At 40.7% G+C, this 20,438-nt stretch overlaps 1 protein-coding gene across 4 annotated transcripts in view; it reads left to right on the forward strand.

The window, feature by feature from the left end:
- Txlng (taxilin gamma) overlaps positions 1-20,438 on the forward strand; it is a 48,824-nt gene that overhangs the window by 25,020 nt on the left and 3,366 nt on the right. The window contains 6 exon segments of one of the 4 annotated variants that reach the window (NM_001398782.1): positions 6,698-6,868; positions 9,977-10,171; positions 13,347-13,466; positions 14,444-14,518; positions 17,532-17,624; positions 20,060-20,155. In NM_001398782.1, coding sequence (NP_001385711.1) covers positions 6,698-6,868; positions 9,977-10,171; positions 13,347-13,466; positions 14,444-14,518; positions 17,532-17,624; positions 20,060-20,155 — 750 coding nt within the window. 4 annotated transcript variants of the gene reach the window in all.

The following is a 20,438-nucleotide window of genomic DNA, read 5'->3' on the forward strand; positions in this document are numbered from 1 at the left end:
AAATCCCAGGAATCACATGGTGGCTCTCAAACATCTGTGATGAGATCTGGGGCCCTCTTCTGGTGTGTCTGAAGACAGTGGCAGTGCACTCACATACATAAAATAAATAAATAAATGTTTACTAAAAAGATGACGGAACTAGTAAGGGACTTATTGCCAAGCCTGATGGCCTGAGTTGGATTGCTAGAGCTCACATGGTAGAAGGAGTGAACTGATCCCTAGAAGTGATCTTCTACCTTCCACAGGTGTGTCATGGTATATATACATACAATAAATAAGCAAATAAATAAAGAGTGTACAGACTGGTCTACTGAAGTCAGTATGTGCATCCAGTAAATACCTTAAAGACTGGGGCCTATTAGTGCAGGCCTATAATGCCAGCTATTGAGGGGCTGAGGCAAGAAGATAACTAGTTCGAGGCTATATGGGCAATTGGGTGAGACCCTGCCTTAAAATGAAAAGGGCTAGAGATACATCTCAGTGGTAGGTAGTGTGCTTGCCTAGCATGTGCCAGCCCCAGATTGAGTATATACCAGGAAAAAAGAATTCAACGTACCTTGAAAGATGACATTGCAAATCTGGGACAATGTTTCCAACAGAGTTAGATTTAGTATCAAGAAGATGGAAATGGGGCTGGAGATGGTTTAGTGGTTAAGAACACCTAGGTGCTTGTCCAAAAGACTTGGGATTGGAGTCCCAACACCCACATGACCGCTAACAACCTACTATAATTCCAGTTCCAGGGGATCTGATGCCCTCTCTGGCCTTTGTACCAGGAAAGTGCCATAATTGTGGGATATGTGCAGGCAAAATGCTCACATGCATAACATTTTTAAAAGATACACCTGAAAGAACAACTAGCACATTTATCTTTTTTTTTTAAGATTTATTTATTTATTATAGATGAGTACACTGTAGCTGTCTTCAGACACACCAGAAGAGGGCATCAGATCTCATCACAGATGGTTGTGAGCCACCATTGTGGTTGCTGGGATTTGAACTCAGGACCTCGGGAAGAGCAGTGAATGCTCTTAACTGCTGAGCCACCTCTCCAGCCCAAGCATTTATCTTATATGTATAAGGACTTAGATTCAATTCCTAGCACAGTAAAACAACAATATGGAAAAATAAAAGAATTCTTACAAACATGAAAGGAACAGACAAAAACCAGTGGAAAGTGCGTCATAAGATAGGAAAGAGGCATTTCATAGAAGTACAAAACTTAGCTTAACGACCCAAAAAAGACATATAGAGTTATTAACTTCGTATACTGGTCAGAGAGGAAGATCACAATGAGATGCCATTTTCCCTCCCTCTCTCTTAAAGACAGGGTCTCACTATGTAACCCTGGCTGGCCTGGAATTCAGCAAAGATCACCAGTGTTTGCCACTGCCTCCTGCGTGCTGGGAATAAAGGCTTGCACAACCTTGTACCATCATGTCTGCTTCTTTTTTGTTGTTGTGTTTGTTTTTGAGACAGGGTTTCTCTGTGTAGCCCTGGCTTTCCTGGAACTCCTTCTGTAGACCAAGCTGGCCATGAACTCACAGAGTTTCACCTACCTCTGCCTCCTGAGTGCTGGGCTTAAAGGCTCATGCCACCACCACCAGTCTGGCTCTTAAGGTAGCATTTTTACAACTGCAAAACCTTTTTGAAAATTTATTTAAATATAGGAATGCTCTGTGTGCATATACACATATATGCCAGAAGAGGGCTTCAGATCCCCTGGAGCTGGGATTATGGGCAGTTTTAAGCTTTCCTTACATGGGTGTTGGGAACAGAAAACTTGGGTCCTCTGCAAGAGCAGTATGCAAGCTTAACCACTGAGCACCTCGACAGCTCCTGCATGACCTTTATACACTGCTACTGGGTATACACATTTGCCATCAACTCTGGAAGAAGTTTAGTAATGTCATATGAATTGAATATCTAGAAGCCAGCACTCTGGAGAATTTCATTTATGTGTATACCAGGAAAATACATGTATTATGTAGCTTGTGGGCTAAATCCAATTAAAATCTGTTTTTTTCTGAACTGTCCACAAGTAAGAGTGGGTTTCTTTTCTTTTCTTTCTTTCTTTTTTCTTTTTCTTTTTTTTTTGGGGGGGGGGAGGTTGGATGGCTGGTTTCAAGGCAGAATTTGGTTTCTCTGTGTAACCCTGGCTATCCTGGAACTCATTTTATAGGCCAGGCTGGCCTCAAACTCTGTCTCCCTTGCTTTCTGAATGCTGGGACTAAAGGTTTAGACCACCACATCTGACTAAGAGTGGGTTTTTAAATACCTTTTAAAAGTACATGATGGCTGGTGTGGTGGCTATACCTTTAATCCCAGCCCTTGGCAAGCAGGTGAGTCTATCAGTTTGAGGTCAGCCTGGGCTATATACCAAGACTTTGCTCAAAAAATAAAAAAATCCATGGCAAACTTTGAAAATGGCAAGTGGCTTGTAATTAGCACTCAGCAATTCTGATACTGTCCAAAACCTATACCTATTTGTCCAGACATGGAGCATGTGCCTTGTACTATGTTGAGTGTAAGAAGTAATCAGAGGTCTCCACAGAGGAAGAATATAAGCAGATGTGTGGGATGTACTTTTGATTCATTTGTTAGTGTCTCTGCTAGACATGAAGCATGGCTTTCTGGCTTTCCAAACTAGCAGTTAGAATCTCCGTTACTATGACATTGTCATGAGTACTACTAATTTGGACGTGGGTTCCATCTGAGATGTGCTGTGCCACATCTACAGTGTGCTGTATGGAGCTGATCTAGAAGAATCCTCTATGTCTGCTAGGACTAACTGCAAAGTGAACTCTTGTTCCTGGGTAGCTTCTTTTGTCTGCTCTTTGCCCTTCTCATTTGGAGCTGTTGAAACAACTACATCACTCCCAGAAGAATCTCTCTGTCTGCCTAGGTGCTTCTTGGCTTGTGGCATTGATACCTCCCTCCCTCCCCAGATTTTCAACCTGAAAGTCCCTACTTCTTACCTTGAAGTGATCAGAATGAAACACATAGGAGCCCTTTCCAGTTTTTATCTCCATCTGACCCTTTGAGAGAAGCATAGAATAAACCTTTTTATATGACAAAGCCTATAGCCCACTGTGCCCCCAATAGTTTCTGATTAGTAGGTATATACCAACAATTTTATTGAGTTGTAGCAATATAATCCAGAATTTGACATCCTGGGGTCACCATGTAGTTGCTTAGTGTAAATTAATAGAGATTATTAGGGCTGGAGAGATGGCTCAGTGGTTAAGAGCACTGACTATTCTTCCAGAAGTCTTGAGTTCAATTCCCAGCAACCACATGGTGACTCACAACCATCTGTAATGGGATCTGATGCCCTCTTCTGGTGTGTCTGAAGACAGCTACTGTGTACTCATATAAATAAAATAAATAAATCTTTAAAAATAAATTATTAAAGCAAAAATACCAATTCCTTGGTAGTACTAATGTCAACAGTGAAAAGCAAAAAGGGTATTTGCTTTTTAAGAATTTATTTAGGAGTATACAAATGAAATAACATAAAAGGGCTCTTCTCTCTTACTCTTTGTTCCTCTCTGATTTTGCCCTCTCACCCCTCCCACCACGTGCCCATGGCCAGCTGCCTCTCCTCTCTTTTTCTATTCTTCACTCATTAAATCTCTCCACGTGGAACCCTGTGGGTGTTAGTTTGGTGTGCTTTATCCAGATGGGTGCTGGCCGATATTTAACAACAATATTCAGCTTCCCCCTCCCTTTTTTCCTTCTTTTTATGATAAGAAAAAGGGAGGCATGTTGGTATCAGGAATTGCCTTTACCTCCAACAGTGACACCATTTGGTCACTGTTGCCATGGCAACAGCCATACATTCCCAGTGTTCCTTTGGTTCAATTCCCAACTCCATCCGGGAGTAGTTACGTCATATTCCAAATAAAAGGCAGACTTTCTCAGCTCTCTCTCCTCTTCTCTCCTCTTCTCTTCCCTTCCCTTCCCTTCCCTTCCCTCCCCTCCCCTCTCCCTCCCCTCCCCTTCCCTTCCCTTCCTTATTTTCTCTTTCACCCCTTCCCCTTGTCTTGTTCTTCCATTAAATCTTTACACGTGGGGGAAAAAAAGAAATAACATAAAAGGGACAGCAAAGGATTAGTGAGCACAGGAACCCTGGAGCAGAGTAGTTGCAGCAGTTCAGTCTGACTCTTTAGCTCCGGAGTTACATTGCCATGCCTAGTCCAAGCTTGGACAACTTCACATATTCAAGAGTAGCAATTCTTCCCATAGGAATTTCTTTTTTTTTTTTTTTGGTTCTTTTTTTCGGAGCTGGGGACCGAACCCAGGGCCTTGCGCTTCCTAGGTAAGCGCTCTACCACTGAGCTAAATCCCCAGCCCCCCCATAGGAATTTCTAAAGAAGTGTCTGGAAATAGTTTGGAAAGTTTTTGTTTGGTTGGTTTGGTCTTTTACAGACAGCTTTATTTGTCCCTGGTCAGTCTGAACTCATGTTGTCAATTATGACCTTGACCTCCTGATCTTGCCTTTATTACCTTCCCAAGGACTAACTGGGATTGCAGACATGACCTCCCATATCCTCCTCTGTGATGCTTTTGGTGTATTTTGATGGGCCACAAGGTGGCACTCTTGCTCTTTGTGACTCAGCATCAATTTCTTCAGTAAAAACTGTTCAGAAAGGTTGGTAAAGTGGCCATCTTATCTTAGTATAGATGTTACCTTGAAAGGGATTCATTTGCTTCTAACCTAAAATTGCAGGATCCTTGAGTCCTAGTTAGTTAAAAAAAAGTTCTAAATTTAGTTCAGTGGTTTGTGTGTATTTTTAGAAAAATAAGGTTCAATATTAATTTCTAAATAACACACATTAATTCCGACTTTTATATGTATGTTTGTGTGTGAGAGAAAGAGTGCTGACACTTGAGCCCCACAGTGTGGATGTGGATGTCAGAGGACAACTTCTCAGAGTAAGTTCTAGGGATTGAACTCAAGCCATAAAGTTTGCGTGGCAAGCCTCCCCTTAAGCCATCTTATCTTGTTAACACATCATCTCCTTTTATAATAAAAATAAAGACAAAAGCTCAGTAAATCAATTTTTAATTAAATTTCTTTTATGTATGTGGGTATTTTATCTACATGTATGCCTGTGTACCATGTATGCTTGTGCTGTCGGAAACCAGAAGAGGGTATTGGATCCCCTGGGACTTGATGGAGTTACAGACTGTTGTAAGCTGCTTCTACATGCTAGAAATTGAACCCAGGGAGTTACAGATGGTTATGAGAATCATGTGGGTGCTAAGAATTGTATCCAGGTCCCCTAGAAGAGTAGTCAATGACTTTAACCACTGAGCAATCTCTTCATTCCTAATAATCCTGTATTTTATGTTTGGATTTCATCAAATCTTAATAGCCAGAAAATAGTCAATAGACAGCTAACCAACAAAGAGAAATTCAAGAGATACTGGTCTTACTAGTTGAATTAGTTCTGGTCAGGATAGGGGCTAGCTCATTTTACAAAGGGTTAAACCCAAAAGATGAAACTCTGGGAGGAGAAATATCAAGTATATCAGTTCAAAACACAGGATTACAGCTGGAAAATTAGGAGCCTAAATTGCCAATGAATCACTGATTTGAAACAAGAGAGAGCTATAATTAGTCTCTGAAGTCAGGCAAAGGTGACAAATCAAGGTCACCAGGTCAATGTGGAAGGTTTTAAGATTCCAATCTCCATTTTCCTCTGTATTCTTGGGCAATTCTTGGCCTGATAATAGTTGTACAAATTTTTTATAATAAAGTAGAACTTGAATAATTAAAAGTTGTTCTGAAGATAGATATCTAAGGGGCTGAAGAAATACTCAGGTCATGTCTTCCACCCACACCAAATTGCATACTTTCCTTACAACCAGTACAGGGAGGTTGGTGCTTTCACATAGCATGAAACAGTTGGAATAAAATTATACGATGCAGTATTGGTCTCTCCCTGCCTCCCTTTAGTCATGCTAAGGATGGGATCTTCACTCACCCCAAGTGTTACTTGTGGGAGGCAAGTGCTCTATCACTGGGTTGAGGGTGGTGTGCTTATAAATGCATTATCTGAGGAGGCTAGAAGAGGGCATCAGATCTCCCGGAGCTGGAGTTACAGACTTGTGCTAGGACCTGTACTCTTTGTTCCTCTGCTTAAGCACTGCTCTCTAGCCTAATAGTTAGTTGGTTTGTATATTTAAAGACAGGGGCTCATATTGTAACCCAGACTGAGCTTGTACTCATATAGCGCTAAGCTGACCTTGAAATCATGACAATTCTCCTGCCTTAGCCTCCTGAGTGCTGTGATTACAGGCTGAGGCCATGACATCTGAATATTCATCTTGATTGATTCTGGGGGTGGGGGGAGAAGTATTGGATCCTTTGAAACTGGAAATTACAGGCAGTTCTGAGTCACCTGATATGGGTGCTGGACCCCAAAATGGTCCCCTGGAAGATTAGTAAGTACTTCTAGCTGCCTAGCCATCACTCCAGCCATAGCTCTTAGCTGGCTTTAGTGCCTGTAATTCCAGATTTCAGGTTGAGGAAGGATTGAGGGTTGTAGGCCAACCAGGCTACATAGCAAGACTGTCTCAAAAAAAAAATAGGAAAATCATATAGCTGGTAGCTGATTGTTCTAGCCTTCACTTAGGGAATGGGGGCTTTTGCTATGTTTTCTGAAAGTAAAGTGCTTGCTAATTTTAGCTGGAAGAAAGCAGGAATGTTCAGAAACAAATGAAGATTCTTCAGAAGAAGCAAGCCCAGATCGTGAAAGAGAAAGTTCACCTTCAAAGTGAACACAGCAAGGCCATCTTGGCAAGAAGCAAACTGGAGTCTCTTTGCAGGGAACTTCAACGTCATAATAAGACCTTAAAGGTTAGTTGATTTACTGTTTTGAAGTGATGTCACAAAAGGTTATCTTGTGTCAATTTGAAATCTGCCTATCTAGAGACCAGATATGACCCTGTTTCTGGTTTGCTTGGGCTGATGTTGTGAATGAGGCAATATAATGTGAGACTGATAGAACACTTGTCTTTTGAATTTGAGTTTCCTGTTCAAAAGAGGGATTCCCTCATATTTGGTCACATGGAGTAAACATGGAACTCCCAACTTTCTTTTTAAAAGATTTTTTATTAGTGTATACCATGTTCATGTCTAGTGCTGGAGGAGGCCAGAAGACAGTGTCAGTCTCCTTGAATTGAAGATGCTGATGGATACTTGCTAGGTGCTGGGAACTGAACATGAGTTCTCTACAAGAGTAGCAGTGCTCTTTTTTTTTTTTTTTTTTTGGTTCTTTTTTTCGGAGCTGGGGACCGATCCCAGGGCCTTGCGCTTCCTAGGTAAGGACTCTACCACTGAGCTAAATCCCCAGCCCCAGAGTAGCAGTGCTCTTAACTACTGACCTATCTCTCCAGTCCTCCCTCCCTCCCTCCCTCCCTCCCTCCCTCCCCCCCCCTCCCTCCCTCCCCCACCTCTTAAAGCCATGATTTTAAAAAGCTCAGAGTTGCCAGTTTTCATTTTGTCTTGCTTTTTGTTTGCAGAGCACTAAAGTAGCTGTCATAAAATGAGAAGCTAGTACATTTAGAGTTTGTGAGAAAGGAGCGCTGTCAAGTATTCAGGTGGATGGCTGCACTGCACTGCCCAAGTTTCCTGGCTAACTCCTAGCTCTTGGTTACTGAGCACTTTTGGTGGTAGCATTTAGATCTTAGCAAATTTATGTAGGAATAGTAAGCAGGTATGAATTGGTATCCAGGGAAAAAGAGAAAAAAAACCATGAAAAGAATCTTAACTTTGTAACTAGCCTATCCTTCTGTCCTTCTGTATAATAGGGTAGGACACTGAGCAAATGTCCTCTCTCCCATCTACATCCCAAGGACCTAGACACAACAGCATTTAACTTAGGACATGGTTTTCTCGCCAGATGGGAGTTATCATTTGCTTCCTTAAAAAAAAACAATTATTTATTTTATGTATGTGATTACACTGTAGCTATTTTCAGACACATCAGAAGAGGGCATCTGATCCCATTACAGATGGTTGTGAGCCACCATGTAGTCACTGGGAATTGAACTCAGAACCTCTGGAAGAGCAGTCAGTGCTCTTAACCACTAAGCCATCTCTCCAGCACCCCTCCCTCTTTTAAAGATTTATTATATATACAGCTTTCTGCCTGCATGTATGCCTACAGACAAGAAGAGGGCACCAGATCCCATATACAGATGACTGTGAGCCACCATGTGATCACTGGGACTTGAACTCAGGACCTCTGGAAAGCAGTCAGTGCCCTTAACCGCTGAGCCACCTTTCCAGCCCCCTTGCTTCCTTTCTATTTTTTTAGAAAAAAAGATTTATAGTATGCTCTTTTTTTTTGGGTTTTTTTTTTTTTCCGGAGCTGGGGACCGAACCCAGGGCCTTGCGCTTCCTAGGCAAGCACTCTACCACTGAGCTAAATCCCCAACCCCTATAGTATGCTCCTGATGGGAACCTCAATCCCTTGCGGTTACAGGTGGTTTTGAGGCAACTGATTTGGATGGTGGGGTCTGACCTTAGGTCCTATAACTAGTAAATACTCTTAATCCCAGAACCATTTCCTCAGTTCCTTCTTTACTATTGGTCATTCATATTTATTAATTTATTTAAAAAGATGTATTTATGTGTATGAATGTTTTGCCTGCATGTATCTGTGCTCCTGGCTGTAGAGGTCAGAAGCAGGCATCAGGAATTGGAATTACCCTGAACAGGGAGTTAATGGATGGTTGTGAGCTACCATGTGGATGCTGGGAGTCAAACCTCGATCCTTTGCAATAACAAGTATTAACCATTGAAGTATCTTTCCAGCCCTGAACCTTTATAATTAGATCTTAAAGTAGGTGGTACCTAGGTTAGGGACACAGGCCTATAACCACAGCCAGTTAGAAGACTGAAGCAGGAGAATGCAAGTTCAAGACACTATTGAGTAAGTTCAGTGTCAGCCTGGACAACTAAATGAGATCGTGTCTCAAAATGAAAACTAAAAAGTGGGCCAGGGATTTAGCCTATATGGAGAGCACATGTCTAATGTGTTCAAGGCCCTTGTTTCAATCCCAGTTAACCTACTCCCATCCCAACCCAACTAATGCATTAATAAAATATACTTGAAAATTTTAAAGTTTTAAAATAAGGATGCTATTGGTCTCTTGACCTCTCAGGAGTTAGAACTTTGATCTACAATGTAAACTGAAAGAGGGGCTGTTTGCTCAGACTGATCTGATTCTTTCTGTGGTTATTAAGAAGCCTGTTCTAGTAGAGAGTCATATAATCCTCAATTGATATAGCTCAGTGCTCTGTATGCGAAAGAGAAAAGAAGTGTGCTTTCTGATCCTAAGTAAGGGGGACAAACTACCTTGGACAGAATGTGCCAGGGCAGAAGTGTAGTGAACATATACCACAGCAAATTTTTTTCTCCCCATATGCCAGACAAACAATTATTTCCTTTTTTTTTTTTGGTTCTTTTTTTCGGAGCTGGGGACCGAACCCAGGGCCTTGCGCTTCCTAGGCAAGCGCTCTACCACTGAGCTAAATCTCCAACCCCAAACAATTATTTCCTTGAGTTGCATCTCCAACCTTTTTTTTTTATTTTGGCATGTATGTGTATGTGTGTCCATCTGTGTGTTGGGGTGGTGCTGTGGGTGTGCATGTGGAACACCCCCCCCTCCAGAGCTAGGATTATAGGCACAGACTACTATGCTCTACTTTTATGTAGGTGCTAATTTGAACTCAGGTCTTTAGGCTTGGACAACAAGCACTTTTCTCCTGTATTTTCCTTTTTGCTTGACACAGGGTCTCACTAAGTTGCCCAGACTGTTGTTCTTTAACTCATTCTGTAGGCCCAGGCAGGCCTTGAACTTGCCATCCCCTTCTCTGGCTCCTGAGTAGCCTGCACAGCACCTTCTTTGAGCATTCCGTCCATAGGTCTCCTATTAACAAACTCTTTTGGGTCCTAAGGAGGAAAATATGCAGCAGGCACGAGAGGAGGAAGAACGGCGGAAGGAAGCAACAGCACATTTCCAGATAACTCTCAATGAAATCCAAGCTCAGTTGGAACAACATGACATACACAATGCCAAACTGCGACAGGAGAACATTGAACTGGGAGAGAAGCTGAAGAAACTTATTGAGCAGTATGCGCTAAGGGAAGAGGTAATAGCACTAAGTTGTTCTGTACTGCTTCTCACTGTTAGTAGCGACTTTGTTCACTGCTGCAGGATACTTTAATCTTATGTCCATGTGTAGCAGAAGTGTGGTTATTGACTAGGGAAAGAATCAAACCACTGCATAACCAGAAGGATTGAGAATCTATCTGCATGAATAGGTAAGGTAATTCCAGGTTCCATGTACCTGGAATTAAATACCAGTTCCATGTAATACTAGAAGATGGCGATTCTTATAACACAGATTGTTTTCTTATCTTGACTAATAACCACTAAATATTTGGCCCTAGAATACCCTGCTTCTCAAACATTTGAGATTATACAGTATCTGTAGCTATTTTATTATGTCTTTGTTTCAGGGTTTAGCTTAGTTGTTTTTTGTTTGTTTGTTTTATTATTCAGATTAGGTTTTGCTTATCACCATGGGTGGCTTCTAGTTCATGGACTTAAATAGATCCTCGTGTTTGAACCTCCCAGGTAGCTGACTACAGGCATGTGTAAAATATGCCCAGCTTTACATGTAAAAACCTAATTTCTTTTTTACTTAGGTTTTTGGTTAATTGCGCCATTGGTTAAATCCAGGGCCTTGGCCATACTCTGAGGGCTTCTGCTACTGAATAGCTTCTTTCGACCTTACTTTTTTATTTATTTTTAAATGCTGAAATCAATCCCATGGACCTTGTATATGCTACATATGTTTTATCATTTAACTTATACCACAGGCCTCTGTCCCTTTTTTTAAAAAAAGATTTATTTATTTTATATTATGAGTACACTGTTGCTGTCTTCAGACATACCAGAAGAGGGCATCAGATCCCATTACAGATGATTGTGAGCCACCATGTGGTTGCTGGGAATTGAACTCAGGACCTCTGGAAGAGCAGTCAGTGCTCTTAACCACTGAGCCATCTCTTCAGCCCCAGGCCTCTGTCTTTTATGAGGTTCGTTTTGTTTTGCAGGAGTTGAGAGGGTTATTTTAAGACAGGGTTTCTGTGTGTAGTCTGGTTGTCCTGGAACTCAAGTCTGTAAGACAGATCTGCCTGCCCCTGATTCCTGAATATTGGAATGAAAGGCATGTGCCACCACTCCTGGCCTTTTGTGAGTTTTATATTGTTTTAGGTATGATCTTTATCTGTGGCCCAGGCTGGCTTGAAACTCACTGTATCCCTGGCTGGCCTGGAACTCACGGCCAATGTAGTCTTTGTTTCCTCAGTGCTAAGATTTCAGGTGTCTAGGATTTTTTTTTCAGTCAGTGTCTCACTATGGCCTTGAACACTTTTTAAGTTTTTAAGTCTATTTTAAATCATATGTTTGTCTTTGTCTGGTTATGGATTTGGAGTGCAGTGGCTACAGTGGCCCAAAGAGGATATTAGATCACTTTCAACTGAAATGACAGGTGCTTGAGATATGCCCAAGGATCTGCAATCCAAGCTCAGAACAGTACTTGCATTTAATTCCCAAGCCGTTTCCCTAGCTCTTGTCTTGAACTCATTGAAAAAACTTATTTTATGTGTATGGATGTTCTGTTCACATGTGTCTGTGCACATGTGCCTGGTGCCCAAGGAGGCAAGAAGGGTATCAGATCCTCTGAAACTGGAGTCAGCACATGGTTGCAAGCCACCATGTAAATGCTAGAATTCAAACCAGATTTCTCTGGAAGAGCAGCAGTCTTAACCACTGAGCCATCTCTCCGGCCCCATTTGTAGATATTTAGTGTATAAATCAGAAAATTCTTTTTGACCATGTCATTTTCTCATCTAAAAAGTGGTTATTTAATGCTCAATCCAATCACTGCTAGAATATATCTGCTTTTCTTTTAAAATGTTATGTGTGTGGGTGCTCCAAGAGGTCAGAAGAAGATATTGGAGTCCCTGGAACTGGAATTATATGCAGTTGTGAGCTGCCCATTGTTGGGTCCTCTGCAAGAGCAACAACAAGAAGAGCAGCAAGAGCTCTTAACCATTCCTATTTTTCTGTTATTAAAAACAAAGAATTAAGAACCAAATAAAGCCTATCTGTTTATTAGTTTATGTCTCATCACCAAAATCTAAGATTTCTTGTCCTGTTTTATTATTGAGAGCTTATTTTGTGGTTTTGTTGTCATACAGGCTAAAATTTATTATTAAATTATTCAAGACCTGGTTTTCTTTTTGCATTTCTCTGTAATCCTGGCTGTCCTGGATGGAGTTTGCCATGTAGAGTAGTATGGCCTTGAGTTTACAAAGATCCTACTGATGGTATTAAAGGCATGGGCCTAGCCCTAATTTTCTTTTTCTTTTTTCAATTTCATATGCATTGGTATTTGCCTGCATGAGTGTGTGAGGGCATCAGAGACTCTGGAACTGGAGTTCTGAAGTTATAGTTATGAGCTGCCATGTGGGTACTGGGAATTGAACATGGGTCCTCTGGAAGAGCAGCCATGTGCTCGTGTAACTGCTGAACCATCTGCCTAACCCTCCCCCACCACCATTTTCTTCTGATTCTTTCAGTTTTATTAATGGGCTGTCTTCTTCCACATAGATGTCCTGTTATTTGTGATTAATACCATGGCATGTTCATATTCATAAGGGAAGAAATCATCTGCCATGTTCTTAATACCTAGGCTACCTCATCACCCATTAGCATTCTCCCTGTCACATATCAGTATCCAGCTCCAGAAAAGGCATGCATGTTTTGATGGCTTCAGTGTATACAGCCAGCCACTTACCAGTTCTCAGAAATGCAAGCTTTTGCCAAGTGTCTATACGGCACCAAGCATCTTATGTGGTTCAACTACCCAGCTCAGCAAATCTGGGTATGATCATATCAGATACTGGACAGAAATTTGTCAGTGTCACATATTAGCTTGGTTTTAACTGGTATCATTCAAGTTGTCAGATGCTTTCAACTGATGAATTTAGCAAAATTGGGGGGGGGGGACAGAAAAAGCACTGTGTCTACAGATCTATTAGTTTGATCTTTGTCTTATGATGATGCCTAGCTCTAATAGGGCTGACCAAAGAGCAGTACTCTTGCAGGTGATGTCAAACACTGCTTTAGGTGCAGAGACAGAAAGACCTAGAATTCCTAACTGTGTAGTATTAATAGGTGTTGTAACATCTTCTATCTCCTCCCCATTGTGTTTCTGTGTTCATGAAGTGATGGAAGGAATTCTTTTTCCATAGCATATTGATAAAGTATTCAAACACAAGGAATTGCAACAACAGCTTGTGGATGCCAAACTTCAGCAAACAACACAGCTGATAAAAGAAGCTGATGAAAAACATCAGAGAGAGAGAGAGTTTGTAAGTTCTGTTCCTTAAAAAAAAAAAAAAAAGGAAAAGGTATTGCCAGTATTTTAAGTAAAACATTATTTTAACTAAAACATTCAACTCCTAGGGTCTGATAAGAAAAGCACTACTTATTTCTGTTCAGAGATCCACATGCCTGTCTTTTGAGTACTTGGATTAATAAGGCATTTATTACCATACCTTGCCCTTGTTTTGTTTTTGAACAAGTTTACACTTGGGACATGGTTTATTTTCCTTCGTGTAATTTTAATTTTATTGAGTCAGAGTCTCCAACAAGGATATACCCCCTTCATTTTATTTTTGTTGAGTCAGGGCCTTATATTGCTGCCCTGGCTGGAGGAGGACCTTGAACTCCTTGAACCACCATACCGATTTCAGGAAGTTCTGAGGATTGAATCCAGGGCTTTCTGTCTATAAAGCAAGCATGTCTTCTCCCGTTTTGTTTTAATGCTTAGAAACCTGTTCTCTAAACTTTACTGCTTTTCTCCATACCCTCTTACCCCATCTTATCTTGTTCCTTGGGTAATAGAGAAGCTTTCTTAGCCATGTCTGAGGTACTTTGCTATTTTCTGTTAAAAACATCATCCATCCTTAAAACCTGAAGGTCTTTAGGTCTCCATTGTACCTTTTTCTACTTGAGCAGTAAAAGTAATAAAGTATTCAAACATTTCTCCTTCTTTTTTTTTTTTTTTGGTTCTTTTTTTCGGAGCTGGGGACCGAACCCAGGGCCTTGCGCTTCCTAGGCAAGCGCTCTACCACTGAGCTAAATCCCCAGCCCCGTACATTTCTCCTTCTTAATGATGGACGGTGTGTGTAAATGGTAACTGGTGGGAAAAGGGTATTCCATTTGTAGGGTAGTCATTTTTGCTAAAAGAGTGAGCGGAAGGATGTGGAGTAACTATGGTGTTTGACATTATATACATATTTGTAATTGCTATTAGTACTTTTGCAAGGATGTTTCTGTTTTTTAGTTATTAAAAGAAGCAACAGAATCCAGGCACAAATATGAACAAATGAAACAGCAAGAAGTACAACTAAAACAGCAGGTAACTTGATAGTTGGGCATAACAGAATGTGTAAGAAAAATGACTCATTTAATACATACCTGGAAACTCCAGGTAATGTAATGTGGTTTTGCTTGTTCCCAGCAAGAGCTGACCAATGCTGAGGGAGCAGTCTTGAATGCAACCATCCAAATTTGAGTATCCTTAGTTTTAGGACTAAAAGACCTGTATCTTAGTAATAGTGGTTCCCACTCTCAGATCTCACCCGAACTGGGATGGTTATCATACTTACCCTTTTACCCCTTCTTAGTCCTCAGGCAACAGAAAAGCTTTCTCAGCCATGTTTGAGGTACTTAACTGTGCTTTCTGCTAATATTGGACATGTGACTATTTTCACCCAAAATACCATCCTTAAAATCTGATGTTTGTGAATTGCTTTGCCTCCACTGTACCTTTTTCTATTTAAGCAGTAAAAGTAATAAACATTTCTACTTCTTAATGATGGAAGGTGTGTGAATGGTACTGGGACTGTCAAGTATGTTCTCTTTCAGTATATTCTGAAGTATATTCTTACTTATCTCATATCCCACACTAAGGGAAACCAGCAAGCTTCCAGGTTTAAAGAATGTTATAGTTTCACTTACCTTAACCTAGTTATACTTTTCTGCTAATTTGTCACCCAGGCTGTTTTTTAACTGCTTGTAATCATTTCCACCTAAAGGTAGATTTGTGACTTTTTTTTTTTTTGGTTCTTTTTTTCGGAGCTGGGGACCTAACCCAGGGCCTTGCGCTTCCTAGGCAAGCGCTCTACCACTGAGCTAAATCCCCAACCCCACTGTGACATATTTTTAGCCAAGGCTTTTCTTCCCTTTTCATTCCACACTGTGAAGGTGTTCTAGTACAATCTGTTTAGAATACCTGTATTGTATATCATCTATTTTATTACTTGAAAAGGTACAACACTGTCTTAGTAGGTAAAATTAAATGCTTTTTAGCTAGCTAGGTTCTACTGAAAGAAACTAAAGTTGATGTCTCTTTAAAATAGGACCCTAAGTACACTAATACACTAAACCTGACATGAATCTTTATAAGTACTACTACTTTTTTTTTTTGGTTCTTTTTTTCGGAGCTGGGGACCGAACCCAGGGCCTTGCGCTTCCTAGGTAAGCGCTCTACCACTGAGCTAAATCCCCAGCCCCTACTTTTTTTTAATGTATTGAATGTATGAGTGCTCTGCTGCATATACATCCACAGGCCAGAAGAGAGCATCAGATCCCCTTATAGATGGTTGTGAGCCATCATGTAGTAGCTGGGAATTGAACTCAGGACCTCTGAGAGAGCAACCATGGCTCTTAACCACTGAGCCATCTCTCCAGCCCATTAAGTACCACTTCTGGATACTAATTTTGAGAGGTAGGGTGGGACATTTTACTGTATTGGTGATACTAACTTCCTACAAAGTTACAAATTTTAACAGGTGTTGATCTGAAGTCTCTGAAACTTTCACTGTAGGTTATGATCATAGCCAAAAGGCTAGCAGGAAATTCAAATCCATTATTGTCTTTCCTATACATTCAGTTGTCCAAGTGAAGGGAGACGAGACTCAATATGGATAAGGTATAAAGTCTGTACTTAAATGGTGTCTGCAGGTGCTATCTGGGCCATGTGCCATCTTACTGTTTCCTTTGCTGTCATTTCTTTTTTCTGTTACCTTTCCAAAAGTGGATTTTATTTCCTGCTCTGTCATATTTCCTAGTACTTGCCAGTACACTTGTCTACTACTGTACTACCACAGTACTACTGTGGACCAGCATTAAACTCTTAATGATACAGCCTTTATACGGATGTCCCATCTTCAGTTAGAATAGGCCTCACTGAAACGACTCGAGTATCTTATTATGAGTGCAAAAGTGCTCTGTATTTGAGTACCACCTTTGCCCAGCTCAGGCCATCAGCCTCAGGTTAGGGTGGAACACTTCATCCCCTGGCTTTTGCTCTATCCTAAGAATTCTATTGCTACACTTTTCTGCAGGTACTGCTCACTGCCTGTCTCCCAGTGATTACTTCTAGCCTGATGAACTTTGCTGCTGCTTCCCCCATAGTAGCACCTGCTTCAAGTGCTTCCCATATGATACCAACCCGGGAACTGTGTGGGCGGGCCATCTTCCATCATACCCCCCAGGCTCCCACATTTTGTTCCATGTTTTCTATGATACTCCTATCATATTGCGGATTAAATGGGATTTTTGTTGTCTGATGAATTGTATTCCTCTTCCCTTATTTGGCTGCTTTGCCTGCTTGTATGTATGTGCCTGTTGCAGAGATCAGAAGTTTCGGATAGTTGTGAGCCTCCATTCAGGCACTGGGAACCGAAACCCAGGTTCTCTCCAAGAATGGCAAACACTCTTTACAGCCTGCCACTATATTTATATTTTGTGCTCCTGGGAGGAGAAAAAAAATCCTCTGAACGTGTTTCCTTATAATGAATGACATTAGACCATTTCTGAAGGGTTCCTTCCTGGAACTTAAAGCTTTTCCTTTCTTCTCAGTCTTCTCTTTGGATGCTTTTTCTACAGAGGGTGGAGGGTTTGGGGGCTGTGACTCTTATATATTGTTATTTTTAAATCCATCTTGAATACAAACTCCTTTAAATTAAAAGGAAAACCAGTGTTTCCTAGTTTTTGCTCTTCCTTGAGCATCTCACTGTCAGCAACTACCTCCATGTCTTTACTCAGAAGATATCCTCAATAATAAGCTAAGTGCTGGGTCTTTTAGTTTTCAAATGTAAGTAGGGGTTAGATTCAAAAGATTTATTTGCAAGGTGTGTGAAATTTTTAACTACCCTATCCATTGGGTTTTAATTAATTTATTTAATTAATTAATTTAATTTAATTAGCACTGTTTCTACATTTTAAAATATATTAACAGCAATAAGCTTCCCAAGTACTAGATCTGAGTTATTTTAACTTTAGTCATCACATTTTGCCCACATCATGTAGAGTTTGAATTGTTTACCTAGAACTCAGAATAACTGACTTTCTATTTTGTTCTGTAGCTTTCTCTTTATATGGATAAATTTGAAGAATTCCAGACTACTATGGCAAAAAGCAATGAACTTTTTACAACCTTCAGGCAGGAAATGGAAAAGGTATTTATATATTTAGTAGACTGAAATAAAAAAAAGGGGATCTTATTTATTCTTTTAATTACTACTTGGGTAAGTTTATATTGTTAATGAGATTGTCTTTTTATGTATCTTTCCAAATCGAGGGCTCTATTTGGTTACTTCATTCCTTAATGTATTCCAAAATAGCTAATCTATACTTTTAGGATTCTGCCTTAGTTACTGTAAATTTTTAATTTTTAGAAATGTTTTAATTTACAGGCTTCCATTCCTTTTACAAAATCCTTTTCTTGCCTGCATTAAAAAAACAGATCTTGGGGGCTGGAGAGATGGCTCAGCAGTTAAGAGCACTGACTGCTCTTCCAGAGGTCCTGAGTTCAATTCCCAGCAACCACAATGGTGGCTCACAACCATCTGTGATGGGATCCGATGCCCTCTCTTCTGGTGTGTCTGAAGACAGTGACAGCATACTTACATATATAAAATAAATAAATCCTTGAAAAAAACAAACACAGATCTTGTAGTCCAGACTGGTATAGCTTGACATGACCTTGAACATCTGATGCTCTACAGTTTTGCACTACCACAAGCACTTTTTTTCTCCCACTATGATGCTAAAGCTGGTCTTGTATTCTAGGACTCAAAACAGTCCTCTCACCTCAATCCTCAGCCTTCCCAGCTTAGGTAACTAGGCTACAGGTACACTACAATGGAGCATATTCAAAAGTGGTGCTGAAAAGTACCATAATGTATGGTGTAAGCCAAGAATGCATGCTCTGGGTCCTCTCCATTACATCAGCACACTAGTGGCTGTGTTGGGTGGCTCACAACCATCTGTAACACAAGGTGATCTTATGCCATATACTCTGGTGTCTGTAGGCATTATGCTCCTGTGCACATGCCCCTCCCCATGAATATAGTGTGCCTGCTATGCTTCCAGAGGGTGGAGTTCAGTTCCAGCACCCATGTCAAGTCACTCATAAAATACCTGTAATTCCAGCTCCAGGAAATTCATTACCCTCTTCTGGTCTGCATGGGCACCAATGGCCACATGCATACATCCACATAAATAAAATATAAATCTTAAAAAAGTGTGATTGTAGTCAAGTTGCTGACTTTGTGCATCCCCCACCCCCATTTACTTATTGTGTTGTACACGTATGTTCAGGACAGAGGACTACTTTTGTGAGTAGGTTCTCTCCCTACAACATGTAGGTTCCAGGGAGGTCCATCAGGCTTGGTGGCAAGCACCTTCTCACTGGCCTTCTATCCCTTTATGATAGTAAAGACGCACCAATTTCTGGTAGTGTTTTGTCACATTATACATGTGCTCAATTACCATGAACTAAATAAACTGCTCAGATTACCACCTAGAGGTATTTTTAGACGTAGTAATCTGGAGAATTCCATGAGCAGCAGACTTGTTTTGCCTACCAGTTCTCTGAGTTGATAATCCAATCGAGGGTTAACTGTTAGGCACAGTAAGTATTAGCTGAATTCCAGCACATGCTCACTGTTGAAGTGGAACACAGTTCAAGACAGGGACTCCCCAGATTTGCTATCCTTCTGGAGGATCCTGTGGGATGGAAAAATACAGATCACTGTAGGTCAGTATTCAACTCAGTTCTAGGAGTTCTTTCCACGGCCTTTGTCATAGTTTGTATTAGCCACAGAGCAGAAGGTGTCTGGTTTGTCTTATTCTGTTTCACTTGCACCTGGCTTAATGTCCTGACCACATTCATAGCTGGTGTGAACTCAGTAGACAAAGGAATACTGAGAATGTCTAATTGATAGTCATAGATCAATTCATTCTCAACTTCTAAAACTTGAGTTCTTGTAGTAGGGCCCAGGCATTCCTTTAACCTCAACACTTAAGAGGCATAGGCAGGCAGATCTCTGAATTCTAGGTCAGCCTGGTCATACCACGTTCCAGAGTAGTCACAAACAAACCAACAACCAAAAAAAGTTGCTTTGATTCTTTAGCAAACTTCAAGGTAGAAGTCTTATATAAGTCGTAAATATAACCAAAAACATAGCTTTAATAATACTCTAAAAGAATTAACAATGTACTGCCTCTAGTTTTCAAATGATTGGATGTTGTGGTAGGGACATCAATATTTAATCTTGGAAGGCAGAGACAAATACAGTGATAGAGAAAAAAAGCAACATTAACCCTGTTCGCTAATTGGACAGCCAATAGAAATAGGATGGAATTAGGGACCAGAGAGAGAAGAGTTCAGTTAAGTTACTTATTCTTGCAGAGGACTGGAGTTCAGCTCCCAGCACCCACACAAATGGCCTAACCATCTGTAACTCCAGTTCCAGGGGATCTGATGGCCTCACCTCCTGAGACCAGATGCGTTACACACACACACACACAGAGCCAAACATTCCCACACATAAAGAAAATTTTAACTGCTAACTTAGGATTTTAAAGTTGTAATTATGTTCATTCACAGATGACAAAGAAAATTAAAAAACTGGAAAAAGAAACAATAATATGGCGTACCAAATGGGAAAACAATAATAAAGCACTTCTGCAGATGGCCGAAGAGGTAAGATTAGGGTCTGTTGTTAGTAATGCATAGAGTATGGAAGTTACTGAATAGACAGCCTTTTCTGGTAGCTGGATCGAGGCAGAAGGCCTTCAATGAAGGATCAAGCATATTTAGTACCCAGTTAATTTGAACATCTTCTGATGTCTTCTCAAACTTGAATCGCTAACAGATTCTCGCCCTTAAGTTACCAGCCAGAGACGTTAGATCAAGTGCCTGCATCTAAGCTATGGCTAGGCTTGGTAGTGCATGCCTTAACAGCACACTCAAGAGGCAGAAACAC

This window comes from Rattus norvegicus, chromosome X (genome assembly GCF_021556685.1).
Source record: "Rattus norvegicus strain SHRSP/BbbUtx chromosome X, alternate assembly SHRSP_T2T, whole genome shotgun sequence".
Lineage (NCBI taxonomy): Eukaryota > Metazoa > Chordata > Mammalia > Rodentia > Muridae > Rattus > Rattus norvegicus.